The 15,233-nt window shown below is 53.5% G+C and overlaps 5 protein-coding genes across 5 annotated transcripts; 3 read left to right on the forward strand and 2 right to left on the reverse strand.

Moving 5' to 3' along the window:
• Positions 1–346: 346 nt before the first annotated feature.
• On the forward strand, positions 347–1,975 carry BBA_06889 (pentatricopeptide repeat domain-containing protein; the record flags this gene model as incomplete). Its single annotated transcript, XM_008601986.1, has 1 exon — positions 347–1,975. One exon carries the CDS (start codon positions 347–349, stop codon positions 1,973–1,975), a length of 1,629 nt encoding a protein of 542 aa, XP_008600208.1.
• A 2,349-nt stretch (positions 1,976–4,324) lies between these two features.
• BBA_06890 (major facilitator superfamily transporter) lies at positions 4,325–6,228 on the forward strand (the record flags this gene model as incomplete). The annotated part of the gene is made up of 3 exons (XM_008601987.1): positions 4,325–5,180; positions 5,255–5,596; positions 5,654–6,228. The coding sequence occupies 3 exons, from the start codon at positions 4,325–4,327 to the stop codon at positions 6,226–6,228; spliced, it is 1,773 nt and encodes a 590-aa protein (XP_008600209.1).
• Positions 6,229–6,623: 395 nt separating this feature from the next.
• On the reverse strand, positions 6,624–9,354 carry BBA_06891 (uncharacterized protein; the record flags this gene model as incomplete). Its single annotated transcript, XM_008601988.1, has 3 exons — positions 6,624–7,841; positions 7,931–8,799; positions 8,856–9,354. 3 exons carry the CDS (start codon positions 9,352–9,354, stop codon positions 6,624–6,626), a joined length of 2,586 nt encoding a protein of 861 aa, XP_008600210.1.
• A 443-nt stretch (positions 9,355–9,797) lies between these two features.
• On the reverse strand, positions 9,798–11,840 carry BBA_06892 (ku70 protein; the record flags this gene model as incomplete). Its single annotated transcript, XM_008601989.1, has 3 exons — positions 9,798–11,051; positions 11,105–11,713; positions 11,775–11,840. The coding sequence occupies 3 exons, from the start codon at positions 11,838–11,840 to the stop codon at positions 9,798–9,800; spliced, it is 1,929 nt and encodes a 642-aa protein (XP_008600211.1).
• Positions 11,841–12,307: 467 nt separating this feature from the next.
• On the forward strand, positions 12,308–13,669 carry BBA_06893 (ferrochelatase-like protein; the record flags this gene model as incomplete). The annotated part of the gene is made up of 3 exons (XM_008601990.1): positions 12,308–12,529; positions 12,588–13,161; positions 13,215–13,669. 3 exons carry the CDS (start codon positions 12,308–12,310, stop codon positions 13,667–13,669), a joined length of 1,251 nt encoding a protein of 416 aa, XP_008600212.1.
• Between the last annotated feature and the right edge of the window lie 1,564 nt (positions 13,670–15,233).

Here is a 15,233-nt window from a genome sequence, read left to right on the forward strand (position 1 = left end):
CATGGCAGCATGTCCGTACCATTGTGGTTTCGTATCAATGTGTAACCGCGACAAAGAGGGTATGTTGGAATATAGGCTCAATGGCTCGCTGGCGGGCGTAGCTGCGAACGATGATGGAGCTTGCTGCTATTGAGGTCACTTTTGAGACCGTGAGGTGGTGGCACTGGTGGGCTGCTCCAGCATAGACTGAACCTCGCCAGATGCATTGCCCCGGTTGCTGCTTGCGGAACACTTCCGCGCAACGCTGGCTCAAAAATGATGTCGTCCCCTTTGTACCAATAATTATCAGGTTCCTCAACAACCTTGGGGGGAGGAAAAGAGCTGCGGGACAGTCAGAAAAATAGTCATGCAGCGCAGCACGATAGTTTACGACGGCCTCTGGCGCTGTCTCTGCCCTGCCTTTGACAGGACGCTCGTGCGGCACGCCGCGCGACTCCCAGCGTTTGCTCGAGCAGCCTCGACCTCGACGGCGTCGCGGCGCCATGTAAACACGACAGAAGCGCCGACATCCATCGATTCATTTATCCAAGACATGCTCAGGGCGGGCCCGGCATCGGGACCGACGCCGACGCCGCGGCCGACCATCGTGCTGACGAGCGAGACGCCGCCCAACGAGGCGATGCTGTTCGCCATGTCCATCGACGAGCTGATTGACCACCTGCACACGCTGCGCGGCCGCGAGAAGCCGTGGATCGCCACGGCGTCGCATGTGAACCGGCACAACCGTATTGTGCACATTGTCCGGCACCTGGTCGTGCGACGCCAGCAGCGCCTGACGGCATTTCTGTACGAGTGCATCGTGGACACGCTAAGCGACCCCGAATGCAGCGGCGTCGCGCTCGTCGCGCTCATGCGGGATATGGCGCAGCAGAACATTGAGCCGACGCGGGAGTTTTACAGCGGAGCGCTCGAGTCCCTTGCAGTACATCCCAGCTACGTCGCCATGCTGGAAATTCTTGAGCAGACGCGCGCGCGCGACTGGCCGGAAGACAGGCAGACAGTGGCGCTGGCGCTGCTCCGTGACGAGCAGTACGAGCTGGCCTACGACACGCTCATGGAGCTGCATGCGGGCAACACACGCGTCGCGCCGTGGGTCTACGACATTTTCGTGTTTGTGTTTGGCAAGATGGGCTTTGTGGATGAGATGATGGAGGTGCTGACGGCGCGGCTGTCGCTCGCGTCGACGGACGGGCTGGATGCGCTGCAGTGCTACGCCCTGGATATCTGCAGCGCCGCGTTTCACTACCCCGGGACCCTCGCCGGATGGAACACGCTGGTGCGCAGCGGCAAGGTGCACCTCGCCGACGGCATCGTGGAAAACGTGCTCAACACGGCGGCGCGGCAAGCCGATACGACGCTCGCCAGCGAAGCCCTGGACATGCTTGCGCAGCGCACCCGCGTGCAAGACTACCACTACGACAGCCTCATCGACGCCTTCATCCTCGACAACGACCTCGCTTCGGCGACGCGCCTGCACTGCATCATGCACACCAGCAGCATCCCCGTCAGTGAAGCTGCGGTGCAGCGTCTAATTACCGCCGCCGCCGCCGCCGGCCAGCGCGGGCGCGAGCTCAACGAGTGGCTGCTTGCGGCCTCGGCACAGAAGCTACTCGCGCCGCCGCGGCTCGTCCACGCCGCCATCACCCGCCACGTGCTCGAGGATGACGCGGAGCTCGCGCTGGAGCTATATTCCCGCTACGAGCAGCTCTGTGACGAGACGTGGCCGCCGGTCGAGGTGATGCTGCTGCTGCTCCCGCACTGCCGCGCCGGGAAACCGGCGACGGCGGCGCTGCGGGATCGGCTACTGGAGGAGCTGCGCGCACAGGAAGCCGGGGAGGCGCGGGACGCGATGGCGGCACGATTGGCGGCGGTGGTGGAGAAGATGCTGGCGGACGGGAAGACGGCGGCGGAGGGTATGCTGCTCAAGGAGAAGCTCGACGAGACGATGCAGCGACCCCAAATCGAACAATCCTAGTGACTACGATTCTTTGAATGGCCTCGCAATTTAGGTTCAACATGTGGGGGGAAAAGGCGAGCAGGGGGGGGGACATTGATTCACTGATTCACTGGATATGAACGTGAGTCAGGGACACTGCAGAGGCAGAAAGAGTCAGGACACTGCAGAAATGACCAGGATCAACAGCCGGCTTTTCGCAAAGGGACTCAAAGTATATAGAAGAGCCACCGCAACTTGCTCTGTATTTTTACTCCATCTTGACTGAAATAATCAAACATGCATTTTTTATTTTTTTTTTACCTTGCTTTTGCTCCGATGTCCGTGCTGCTCGGCTGTCGGTCATTTGTGGAACCAACGGCGATTGCAACGCCCACCGAACGACGGCGGTAGTTAGGTGTCGGCGTTGTCAGCACCCGTCTTGTCCGATTATGTCCGCGCTTCCGAAGCTGTTCAAGCCGAAAGATATTGGTGAATCGAATCTCACGAGCTAGAATCTGTATGAACTGTCCACGTGTTTTTTTTTTCTTTCTCCTTTTTCCCTACTGGGCCTATCTGGAAAGAGAGGGGGGAGGCCGGGGTTTAACGGAGGAATGACTGGGTTGGGGCGTTGGGGCTGCGACTTGAAGGCAGCAAGTCAGGACGAAGACGCGAACTGTTCTTTTTTTTTTTTTTTTTTTTGNGAAACGAAACTGCTTTTGAAAAACGTGGGGCCTTGGTCGTAGCCTCTTTTTTAAGCCCATCAACGAACGTATGGAATCAAACCGTACGTGAACATGTGTTCGTTCAAGCCCCCCCAAAACTCCGCAGGCCGAAGCGCGAGCAGAGTGCGCTACCTATAACTCTATATTGGGATTGATTTCCAAGCTTCGTGAGAAAAGAAAAAAAACCTCCGCTCTCGTCGCTAAATTGCGTTTCGCCGGAGATGGGGGGGGTTGCGTGAGCAGGCCTTTGCCATTCGCAATCAGCAGGCGAACTCTTGGGGTCTCTAGAGGCATGCGCACGCCATCAAGTTGTCATGTTTGCCAGAGAATTGCGTTTTGGGTGTAAGCCTTGTGTGCATTGTTAATGCAGAAACAGTCATGTTTGGGTTTGTAATCTATGCTCTGTGTGGCTTGCACTAGTTGGTTACGATTGAGTTGACGTTTCTGAGCTAGTCCGGACTCGTGGGTATGGCGTTAGTCGCTCGACATGACTTATTGTTTTTTTTTTAGAAGAAAAAAAAGGAAAGAAAAAAGAATCTGTTCATAGGTTGTTAATAAGCTGCTTGATCTACCTTGATGGCTGTAATTTACCAGCTAAAACGCGTCATGCGTGTCAAGTTGCCATGGTCTACCGATGCTTTGCATTGTCGTAATTCTCAACGAACAATTAAGCTTTTTTCCATACCGAGTTTTGCCAACTCTGAAACCTCCATGATTCCATCATAGCCAACACCAAAGATGAGAAGAAACAACAACCCATAATAAAACACTACTTGTTGGCGGTCAAAAGTCCCACATCAACCCATGGTTTGACTCAACTCTCTCTCTCCACTGCTGGTTGGTAATCCATATCATCTCCGACATATTTAGCACCGATGTGCCGCGACGCTAAACTATCCAGCCTTGTTCCCCCTCAAGACCCATATATTCGTCTGCACGGTTGTTTGGCCTGACTCTGTGCTGCTGTTAACTAGTTCAACTCCGCCGCTTTCTGCCAGATCCAAGCGAAGGGGGGGGTTGTTTCTGTGTGTGTTGGGCAGGCTGTTTCACGGTTGCCTGAAGATCCTTTTCTCAGGCTAGTTGCAGTTTTCTAATCCCCCCCCTTCCTTTTCTGTTCTTTTGGTTTGGATTTATAAGAATTCAGATGGAATCGTACATAGCGCCGCAGTTAAACTAATAAACTCCGCTGCTCGTGCCAACGGCGCCAACGCCATTCTGGGGCTCACAAGGCCATTTCCTCTTTGGGAAACTAAGGGGGGGTTTTTTTTTTTTTTTCATCTTGATTAATCAGATTTCACTGACATATCGGGGCTACCATTGTTAATTATCGCCTTCGCAGAGGTTCCATAGCTCCGTGCCCCGTCTGCCGGCCGAAACAAGATGGGGTTGCTTTAATGTATAAGTATGCAGGCCATGCCTCTTGTTAATAGATTCGTATAGATAATAACAGAGAATTGCATCCAACCCACTCTGCTCTCGACTGTTGGTTCCTCTGTGGACATATAGACTCTCTCTATCATCAACTCTTTGTCTACTGTGGACACATATACTACTTGTGCGAGGACTTTGCTTTCCAGGTTCAAGTGTGTTAATCGTTTTGGCCATACTCGGGTAAAGAGCATTCTTTTCTCGAAAAGTCCCCCTCCACCAACCAATACACAACAAAATGGCGGACATTATCCGCGATGCCGCCATCGGCCAAATCATCCGTTGGGCCACCAACAACCGCTACCTCCAGTATCCCGAAGAGAAGCCCGACTTTAAGCTCCCAGAGGCCTATGCCGCCATCCTCGACGGATCCTCCGCGACCACAAAACACAAACCGGTACCCGGCTCCTTTACAACCCTAGACGACGACAACGTCGTAACGGACAGCGATGATGTCGCACCCGCACCTCTTGCCCCCATCCCCTCACACCGCTCCGGCATCAACCAAATCACCGAAGCCGCTCTCGAAGCCGACCAACTGCACCGCGCCGAAAAGACGCACTCCCTCGCCATTGCGCCCCAGCAGACCAAGGACGGCACCGGTACCGTCCTCGTCGACTGGTACCGCACCGACGACGCCGCCAACCCGCACAACTGGTCCAACGGCAAGCGCAACGCCATTGCGCTCCTCATCTGCCTCTACACCTTTGTCGTCTACACCACCTCGGCCATCTACACCACCTCGAGCGCCGGCGTCATGCGCGAGTTTGGCGTCGGCGCCCTCGACGCCTCGCTCGGCCTCTCGCTCTACGTCCTCGGCTACGGCGTCGGCCCGCTGCTCTTCTCTCCGCTCAGCGAGATTCCCCGCATCGGCCGCAACCCCGTCTACGCCGTCACCATGTTCCTGTTCGTCGTCCTGTCCATCCCGACGGCGCTGGTGCACAGCTTTGCGGGACTCATGGTGCTGCGCTTCCTGCAAGGGTTCTTTGGTTCGCCGTGTCTGGCGTCGGGCGGCGCGTCGCTCGGCGACATGTATAGCCTAATGGCGATTCCATACGCCATGATGGCTTGGGTCTCTGCTGCCTACTGCGGACGTAAGTTTTGACGTTACTAAACCAACCCCCCAGGGACTATTATATCATCATCATCTTGCTGACTACTTTTTTAGCTGCTCTTGGTCCTCTTCTCAGCGGCTTCTCCGTACCAGTCATGGGCTGGCGCTGGTCCCTGTACGAGTCCATCTGGGCCTCGTCTCCCATCTTCATCCTCATGCTCCTGTTTCTCCCCGAGACGAGCAGCGCCACGATCCTGCTGCACCGCGCGCAGCGTCTCCGCAAGGTCACTGGCGATGCCCGCTTCATGTCCCAGAGCGAAATCGACCAGCGCAGCCAAAACACGACTGCCGTCTTCATGGATGCCCTCATCAAGCCTCTCGAAATCACCATCAAGGACCCTGCTGTCCTGTTTGTGCAAATCTACAGCGCCATCATCTACGGCATCTACTACTCTTGTAAGCAACAACCCTTCTACAACTTGTTTTTAACTCGGCAACTAACAACAGAAATAGTCTTTGAAGTCTTCCCGCTCGTATACCCCGTCGATTACCACATGAGCCTCGGCCAGGTCGGCCTAGTCTTTCTGTGTATCCTCATAGCCTGCATCATCGGTGTCGTCACCTACTTTTGCTACCTGTACTTTTACATGAATCCCCGCATCGTCAAGTTTGGCTTCGGCGCCCAGGAAGAGCGTCTCGTTCCCGCCCTCGGCGCCGCCTTTGGCCCGACCATTGGCCTCTTCCTCTTTGCCTGGACCGCCCGCGCCTCGATCCACTGGATCGTGCCCACCATCGGCATCACCATCTACGGCGCCACCGTCTTCGTCGTCATGCAGTGCATCTTTGTCTACATTCCGCTCAGCTACCCCCAGTACGCCGCCAGCCTCTTTGCCGCCAACGACTTCTTCCGCAGCGCCCTCGCCTGCGGCAGCGTCCTGTTTGCCCACCCTCTCTTTGGCAACCTCGGCGTCGCTAGGGGCACGAGCCTGCTCGGCGGCCTCAGCGTCATCGGCATCATCGGCATCTGGCTCCTGTACTTTTTCGGTGCGAGGCTTCGCGCGATGAGCAAGTTTGCACTCGCAGACTAAAGGAAAAGAAAATTAAAGAGTGACAATTGCTGAACAGAGCAAAACATCGGTACGAGGGTAATTGGCTAAAGAAGCATGTAATATAGACAGCGTTGCATCTAATTTATTTCAATATTAATACACAGGTATTCATTCCAGACCATCACCACTGAAGCCAATTGTTTTCATCGAAAAATAGTAGAAAATGAGGGGGCAGTGCTAAAAAGTCTCCTCCATCATGAAAGGTGCCTTGGCATCCCTTGCGCTACAACAACGAAGAAGCAAAAAATTCCGGACCGAGACCGCAAACGCCAAGCCCAAATACCACTCCATTCCCATATTACTTCGTCGTCTTTCTATATACAGGTTTTCCGCAGAACCAGATCTTGCCAAACACTCAAGTTCAACTCTAGAACTCAATTCCAGCCGTTGCCAGTCGAGCCTCCCCAGCTGTGGTTCTGATGCGTGTTGGTCGTAGAGCTGCCATGGAGACCATTATATCCATACCAAGACTGCTGCGAGTGTTGCTGCGAGTGCTGCTGCGAGTGCTGCTGCTGGTTTGGTACAGCCGAGGCCTGCTGCTGCGTCGACTGCGACGAGTACGACTTTTGCGACGAGACGCTGCGCTTAGCTGCGCCCATAATGCCGTGCGCTCCGTCATGGCTGCCGCTGCTTCTGTGACGCTGGTTCGGTGGATGCGCCAACGACATCGCATTGGCTGGACTAGTGCTTCCTCCATAGCCGTGTGTTCTGTGGTGATTGTCTGCTGCCGCAACATCGTGCCCGCGACTGGGCCATGAGGGCTTGGCGGCGCCAGCATGTGCAGGGGCCGACGGCTTCTGCTGGCTGAATGACCTGGGCGGTGCAGGATTGCGATACGCACTCGCATGAGGATCATACGCAACTCTCTCCGATGCGGTGTCTAGCAATGGAGGATAAGCTGCTTGGCTCTGGCCATAGCTGGTGTTTTGTCGATGCGCATCACTCGCGTACTGCGGCTGAGTTACCGATTGACCGTATGGATCAGCCGGAGCCCGGTCAAAGGCAAGCTGGTTGCGTGGTTGGGCCTCGTGTCTTCTAGGATTGTGGCGTTCAAGGGGACTCTCGTGTCTTTCGCGAGTGGGTGAAGCGATGAGGGCCTGAGCAGGAGTCGGTACACGGCCCATAGCCTTTGCTGTAGGTTTCGGCGCCCGCTGGGACCTCTTTAGGGCCGGTGCACCCACAACGGTACTGGCGTTGTTTGGCAGCGGTTCTTCCGGTACTGTTGTAACGGCCGGAGGATAAAAGACCCTCCCTTGAGGCAGTGCTAGGCCGCCTGAGCTCCAGTTGAGCGAGCTTGTCGGAGGGGTATTTTCGTATGAAGGTTGAATACTCGCTTCTCCAATGGGGCGAGAGCCATTGCCCTCACTATCTGGAGTAATTTGCATCATGTCTGCAATGGGAACCTGCGCAAAGGTCGATGGTTGGCGGGGTTCCTCGACTTCTGCGAGAACGACATCTTCTGTCCTAGGGACTACTGCCTCGCCTTCGGCATCCATAGTCTCCGACATGATGGTATCCTCATCTTCTGTCACAAGAGCAGCAGATTTCCTGGGTCTGGGTTTGGACGCTGGGTACTCGCAGGTCAACCCAGACTCTTGACACACAGTACATATAGGCTTGTCTTTAGAACACTGAACAACGTTAGACTTTCGTTTCAATTCCGTTTGTCTTTTCAACGTACCTTGGATTTTGAGAGCTTGCAGTTGAAACAAAAGACTCGTGATTTCGTTCCGGCTTTGGCTTTGCTTGGTGTCTTTGGCTTAGCAGTTGCTTCAGCGGCAGAGACACCGGCATCAGCATCTTCGCTCGCAGTATCGTTCGCAAGCCGGTTAGGACTGACAGCGCCGGACGCTATAGATTCGGCATCAGGCTGGCTCGGAGCCGGTCGTGGGCTATCCTTCTTTACTGGATGCACAATGTGCAGCCTCTCTGCACCGTACTTGACGAGCATATTCAGAGACTCTGTCTGCACTTCTGGCGACTGGTTGGAAAAAATGCTGAATTGACCCGCACTGAGCGTGGCCGGGTCAATGCCAGCCTCGGTGAGCCTCTTGGTGGCCGTTTCGCGCCGTCGTACCGCCTCTTCGGGCGAAACATTCAGCGATGCTGTGCTATTCTGGGCCGTCTCCGCCGCGCCATCGTTCGGAACAGTTTCTTCAGCTGTCGCTGCTGAAAGAGCTGCAAGAGCAACCTGGTCCGCAGCATCGACTGCAGACACCGACGTCCCATCGTCTGCGATGGGAACCAACTCTGCCTTTGAAAGCTGATTCTTTGCGCCTTTTCTGGGTCGTTTCCTCGGCTTCTTAGGGAGGGGCTCTCCATCCGGTCCAGTCGCGGCTTGTTTCCTGCGTGGCGTGTCCCTCTTCTTGGCCGAGCCGGGCGTCTTCTTCTCAGGTGCGACTCTCGGGGGCGGAGGTGGCGGCTTGAATAAGTCGTATTGCTCACCGACTGTCCGATGGAAAGGAGTGTGTGAGTAGTTGACGGTTATAGCACTGTTGCCTTTCGAAAAGCTGATCGTCACTGTTCCTCGACAGTCAAACGCAGGTCGCGCTGTAAAGGTCAGTAGCCGTCCGGTCGCCGTTTCCTATATCTCGATGGAAACTCACCTCGAGACAAAAAGTCCAGCTCCTTGTGGCTGTATTCAAGGATTGGAGGCGCCTGTGCCGCCGTGTCGTGCCGTGTCCACTGCTTCCAAGAGTGATTACAGACATACGTGATGAACCAGCCCTGCGCTTTGCGCTCTTCCTCAATAATCGACCATGTACTCGAGTCTATTTCTCCAATGGCGTTGAGAATCTCTCGCGCGACGGCTCGTTGCGTGGTAGGGTTCTGCTGCGGCTGCGACACCAAAGCATCGCGGGCGGAGATTCTGCTTAGGCTGGGGTCGACGTTGTCGTCGCCATGACTGTCGAAAATGGTAAACTGAGTCGAGGGTCCAATGTCGATGCTTATAATCATGTGTTCCGCTCGCGTTTCGGTCACTTTTCCCTCGTAGCCATCGCGGAAGCGGGATTGCACTTCGTCGAGGCTTGCACAAGCTTCTACTCGCACGGGCTCGTCATCCTCCGCCGCGCCAAATTTGAACGAGGCCAAAAAGTCTGCCATGGCGATTTTGTATCGACGGGCGCTCGGATCGCTGTCAAAGACTGGGAAGCAAATTGGGCTTCCTGGCGATGAAGCAGCCGAGCACTGACGTCCGGCGCAATTATGTTGGCCTCAACTGGTTGGCGCGCAAGTTCTCCAAGAACTTGTGTGTGGGGCGCGTGGCTCGACCAAGGCCAGGCGCGCGCCATCACGCTCCGCAGCACACGCGGTCCATTGTCCTTGCCTAATAATAATAAGTAACAAACAAGAGGTACCTAGATATATTGTAGCAAAGCACAGGTGTAATGAAAATGCCGGGCCGATCACTTTTATCCAGCCAGGAGTATCCGCTCATTTGATTTGGGTTTTTACTTTATTTTTGTTTCTCCTGATAACTTCAGAATTCATGTTTCTCATACAGACAGCTAACAACAAATGTACATCAACAACTCATCTGCTGCCCATCAATTATCTGCCCATTGCTCTATCCTTTCAATTATATCAGCTTTCCTTCCACTAGTGCTGAGGCCTCTTTCTGCTGCAACGTCCTTGAGTTGAGCAACTGTCATTTTCGAGATCGATCCGTCCCCTACGGCAGCTTTCACTTGTGCGGACGTCAGTTCCGACCCGCCTGGTTGAGCAGAAGCCGTCTTTCCACGCTTGGCCGGCCGCTCAGGCAGCTCGTCGTCATTTTCTCTCTTGACAGCTCTTGCTTCAGTGGTTGACTTGGCCTCTCTGGATAGAGTCTCAGACCAGTCTTCAAGGTAACCGCCAGCGCGTTTGCTAATGGCCTTGAACTTGGGCAGAGTAGCGTCTTCGGCCGATTCGGGCACTTCTTCTTCAAGAGCAAGAGCCTGAAGAATCTTGTAGTGCCACTGCAGCGATGGGTTGGGGTACTTGGTCGGGTTGTACATTGCCTTGGGCAGCTGCAGCTGCTGGATAATGGTACGCATTTGAGTTTTGAGATCATCCGAGGCCTGCGCCATTTTGCCGGGAGGTTTAATGTCTCTGAGATCATCTGCAAAGGGAAGAGGATATAGCCAGAGTCCAGCAGGTAGATATGGTGTTCCCGAGTCTTCGTCAGATTGTGGTTTGGAGGGCATAATGGCGGCCAGCATTGGATTCGCATTAGTTCGCACAATGCACCACGCGAGAGCCACCTTGTCACTTTTCAGTAGCTTCCCCCATAGCGCTGTGAAAACGCGCGTAGAGCCGACGTAATCCTCTTCGCTCGGATAAATGAAACTTGATTTCTTGACGCTGCTCCAGATTGGAATCGAGCGGCGAGACTTGAAGCCAATGATCCTGATGATAGGACTGCCAAAGTCCTTGAGACTCTTTTGTTCCTCGGGTGAAAAGTATACATACTCTCCACCGAATTTATATGCCTTCTTCATCTCGCCCTTCTCGACGGTTCGCGTACTATCTTCCGCGATTCGGGTTGTTTCACCCACTGCTAGCTGCGGCTTTTCACCGTCCAACCAAATGTAGCAGGTCCTCGCCGGGGCTTGTCTGTGAATGATGTTGTAACCCTTGACAGATATTCGCAAACCAGGTGCAATCTCGAATGGAAGATTAGAGAATAGCGACCGCTTCGGAGTTTGTTTTGAGTTGATGTTTGAAATGAGGGAAGTAAGCAGGTTGAGCCCATCCCCAGATTTTGAGACTGCGACTTCTTGAGAATTTGCTTCGGCCAGAGGATCCCGATATAGAATATCCTAGAGAATATATCAGTAAAGGACAACTGTTGAGGAATCAAAGGAGAGCATACATCGTAAAACTTGGCCAAATCAAATTTGGAGTCTTGATGCGAAATGGGGAAGAGATCTATCGACACGCCCAAATCATACAAGTCTTTGGCGCGCACAGCGGCGGCTGATCTGGCGGCTTTGTCTGTAGAGTGGGGGTTATCATTGTCAGTGACAAGAAACAGGCGCCGACTCCCAAAGTTAGCAGCCCGCGTTGTGAAAATTTGGTTGGCGCAGAATAAGACATTCGACATGGATACCGTTTCTGAAGTTGGCTTTATAATTCCGTCTTCATCCTCTTCGTCTTCGACAAGAGACTTCAATGCCTTGACATCGTCTGCCGATGGCACGTCCAGGTCGGTAAACAGATAGCAATGAGGGTATCCCAGGCCACTTCTGCCATTCTCATCAAGCTGAAACCTTGTCTTTTCGGTACCGAACAGCAGTATACCAATCATGTCCTTGGGATTGGATATAATGCGCTGCTCCATGAAGTGGTACGCACACTTCAAAGCAGCTTGAACGGGGCTATCCCGGTCTGCTTTCTTGGAGTCTGAAGGTGGTGGTGCCTTGAGCATCGACTCGCTGACCTCAATCGCTAGTAATACGGCATCTTTTTGCGCTTTGTATGACTGTGCGCGTTAGCATGATGAAAGAGGCTGATGCCAGTGAGTAAACACTGGAGGAACTCACAGTTTCGTCAATCTCCTGGTCACCCTCGTCTTCCTCAACCCCTCTCCAGTCTTTGCTGTCTGCCATTTTCGCGAATCTGATGGATCAGGTGAGCAGTAAATTTGAGAGCAGCAGGACATTGAGCAAATCAATGATTATTTCTATAAGAAGCTCAACGTGGACGAGCTGGCATAGTCGTGAGTGGGTCCCGGATGCTGCCTAGAGCGAGCTCTAGGCACGAACGCGTTGGCCAGGACCGAATTAAGCGTCGCGATCTAACACGAGATCACGTGCATGTCAGTTGATTATTCGCAGCACGGCGATTGGCCACCATGTCCGTTAGTAGTTACCTGGGCTTCTGCCCACAACAGTGCCTTCATAGAAGTACTTAGTAACAGTCTGTCAGCTCGGCAGTAGCCCGTCGGCTGGGTTGATCTCCGGAGAAGCAGCGCAAGCTCTAGATCGCTCGCGAGTCCGCATTTTACATATTTTTGTTTCGCAGCTCACATCGTGGATTTCAATTTTGCTTCTTCATCAGTCGCAATTGCAGCATAATGGCACTCCGTATCACCACGAGGCAGCTGTGCCAGAAACTTCCTAGAAGCAGCGCAAGCTTGCAGCAGATTGCAATTCAGAGACGGCACCTCGCCACTACGTCAGCGCCGCCAGTCACACAAAATGCCACAGGTTCCAAGGGCCCAACAGCGATGGTCTTCCTCAACATGGGCGGCCCATCCACCACAGCGGAGGTCGGCGACTTCTTGAGTCGCTTGTTCGTAAGCAATTTTTCGCACCGTGTTGCCGTCGTGTTCTAACCCGACCGACCTTCCGCAGTCCGATGGTGATCTCATCCCGCTCGGGCGACTACAAAACTATCTTGGTCCATTGATCTCTGCTCGCCGCACACCCAAGATTCAGAAACAATACGAGGCCATTGGAGGAGGCTCACCTATCCGAGAGTGGTCCGAACATCAATGCGCTGAGATGTGCAAGATCCTCGACAATATTTCGCCCGAGACGGCCCCTCACAAGCCCTACGTCGCTTTCCGCTATGCGAATCCCCTCACCGAAGACATGTACAAGAAAATGCTCCAAGATGGTTTTGGCGGCGGAAAAGGTGGTCGAGCTGTGGCGTTTACTCAATACCCCCAATATTCTTGCTCGACGACGGGCAGCAGCATCAACGAGCTGTGGAAGTGGCGACACAGACTGGAAGGCAACACGAGGGCAGAGACTGAGGGTGCGATTAACTGGAGTGTGATTGATCGCTGGCCAGTACATCCCGGCCTCGCCAAGGCTGTTGCGCACAACATACGGGCGAAGCTTGCCGAATATCCCGAAGAGCGAAGAAAGGACGTCGTCCTGCTCTTCTCTGCCCATAGTCTGCCCATGTCGGTCGTTAATCGAGGTTAGTATACACGAAGGAGAGCCGTGTATTTCCAGTTCTAACGGCGATAATAGGTGATCCATATCCTGGTGAAGTTGCGGCCACGGTCTATGCTGTCATGCAGCAACTCAACTTCTGCAACCCTTACCGGATCTGCTGGCAATCGCAGGTCGGTCCCAGTGCCTGGCTGGGCCCTCAGACTTCGGACACAGTCTCGAGCTACGTTGCTCGCGGTCACACAGATCTAGTACTCGTTCCAATTGCCTTCACCTCGGACCACATTGAGACTTTGTATGAGCTAGACGAGGAGGTCATTGGCGAGAGCGGCCACAAGGATACCATCAAGCGAGCAGAGAGCTTGAACGGCAGTCGCATATTTATCGAGGCTCTCGCCGATATCGCGAAGCAGCATCTCCATAGCGGCGACGCCTGCTCGAAGCAAATGCTTCTGCGCTGCCCTGGATGTAAAAGCGAGCGCTGTGAAGAATCGAAAAGGTTCTTCGCCCAAGGCCAAGGCCCTGTACTTTAAACAAAATGATTATCTTTCATGTATTATTTAGTCCTGCTGTATATAATATTACCTTCACTCGAAATCTTCAATGAAGTTGCCCTTCACCATCGCCCATGCTTTGCAGTGGGTGGATAGGCTTTGTGGACCGGCTCGAGACTGTCCTGTTTGACCTTATTCAATATTCCTTCAAGCGTTTCGGCATACACGTGAGTTTTTATTATATTTTTGGCGCCATGGTGTGTTCTTTAGATTTCCGAGTTTTTTTTCTTCCAGTCTGCTCAATAAAAAGCAAACATCCACCTCCGACGTTGGTGACCAACCCTTCCACAGCGGCTGGTGGCTTCCCACCCTATACCTCTCACGGCGTTGCTTCAACGCCTCGGCGACAGCTTTGAAGCGGTCGCTGATGCATGGCTTGACTTTGTGCAGTCTTCAGTTGTTGCATCTACTCTGTCGGGTACTGTCTGCTACCGTAGCGGACTTCGTTGCTGGAGAAGCATATAAGGCTGAGTGCGCGATAGCAGACATGGCGTTGAATCAGTAGCTCAAGATTTACCCTTGAAGCTGACATGAAATGGCCGAAACATCCATTTTTTAGGAGTGTGCCCTACGCACCGTCAGGGTGCAACATGCTACCGACACTCGCATCATGCATCTGGTCGGGCTCGAATGCGGTGCCGCGGGCAAGATATCCGTCAGCAATGGCGTCCAAAAATACGGAGCTCCTTCGTATCGACATGCATGGCTCTACTGATCTGTGTGATGTTGAGCAATGGCTGCAGCTCCCGCACGCAAGATGATGAGGTTCGCATACCATCGTGGTAACGACAAGCGCTGCAATGACAGCAGCTCGCTACAACACCAAGGCCACGACTCCACGAGTAGCTACCTATGTACCTACGGATAACTAGTGGACACTACTTCTTAGGTGGCTGGCTAGAGCGCCAGTGCTGGAAACGTGCTAGTAGTCTGGGGTAGGCCATTGAGTAAATAGCGGATGATCTTGTGACTGTGCAAAAAGTCAAATGTGCCAAGTTCGCCCGGGCGTAGCGTTGGGTGCGTCGACGTCCGTGGGCCAAGAGCGTGAGATGAAATAAGAGACGAAAAAACAACAGATCACAGGCGTCTTATTTGCTTTTGCATCGCCAAGTGCGGATAGGGCGTCGGCCGATTCTGCTTGGCCCCCTTTCCTGGAGGTGCATATTCGTCCCACTGTGCAAGAGACATGAGTGAAGCGGCCGAAAAGAAAAAAAGGAGACAACACATCAACTATTGCAAGTCAAGAATAAATCGAGTTTATGAGCTCCAAGGTGTCACACAACAGTGTCTGAAGTTTGGACAGGTCTGTGATCAGTTATTAGCCGTCTCAAGTGTAGTGGTGGGCCACGGGTAAGTGTGCATACACGCAGTTGACGTCTGCTGCGGAAACATTGCAACGTGTTACTGCATCCATGAAAAAAGTGAGCCCTGTATTTATTTCTTCATTCATAAAATGGGCGACTGAGATGTTGGTTCTACTCGGCTAGCCAATAAAAAGCTTTGGGCAAGGTCTCGGACAGAGAACTACCTCGATGCCTACCTT

The sequence above is a fragment of the Beauveria bassiana genome (genome assembly GCF_000280675.1).
Source record: "Beauveria bassiana ARSEF 2860 unplaced genomic scaffold BBA_S00021, whole genome shotgun sequence".
In the NCBI taxonomy this organism is placed as follows: domain Eukaryota; kingdom Fungi; phylum Ascomycota; class Sordariomycetes; order Hypocreales; family Cordycipitaceae; genus Beauveria; species Beauveria bassiana.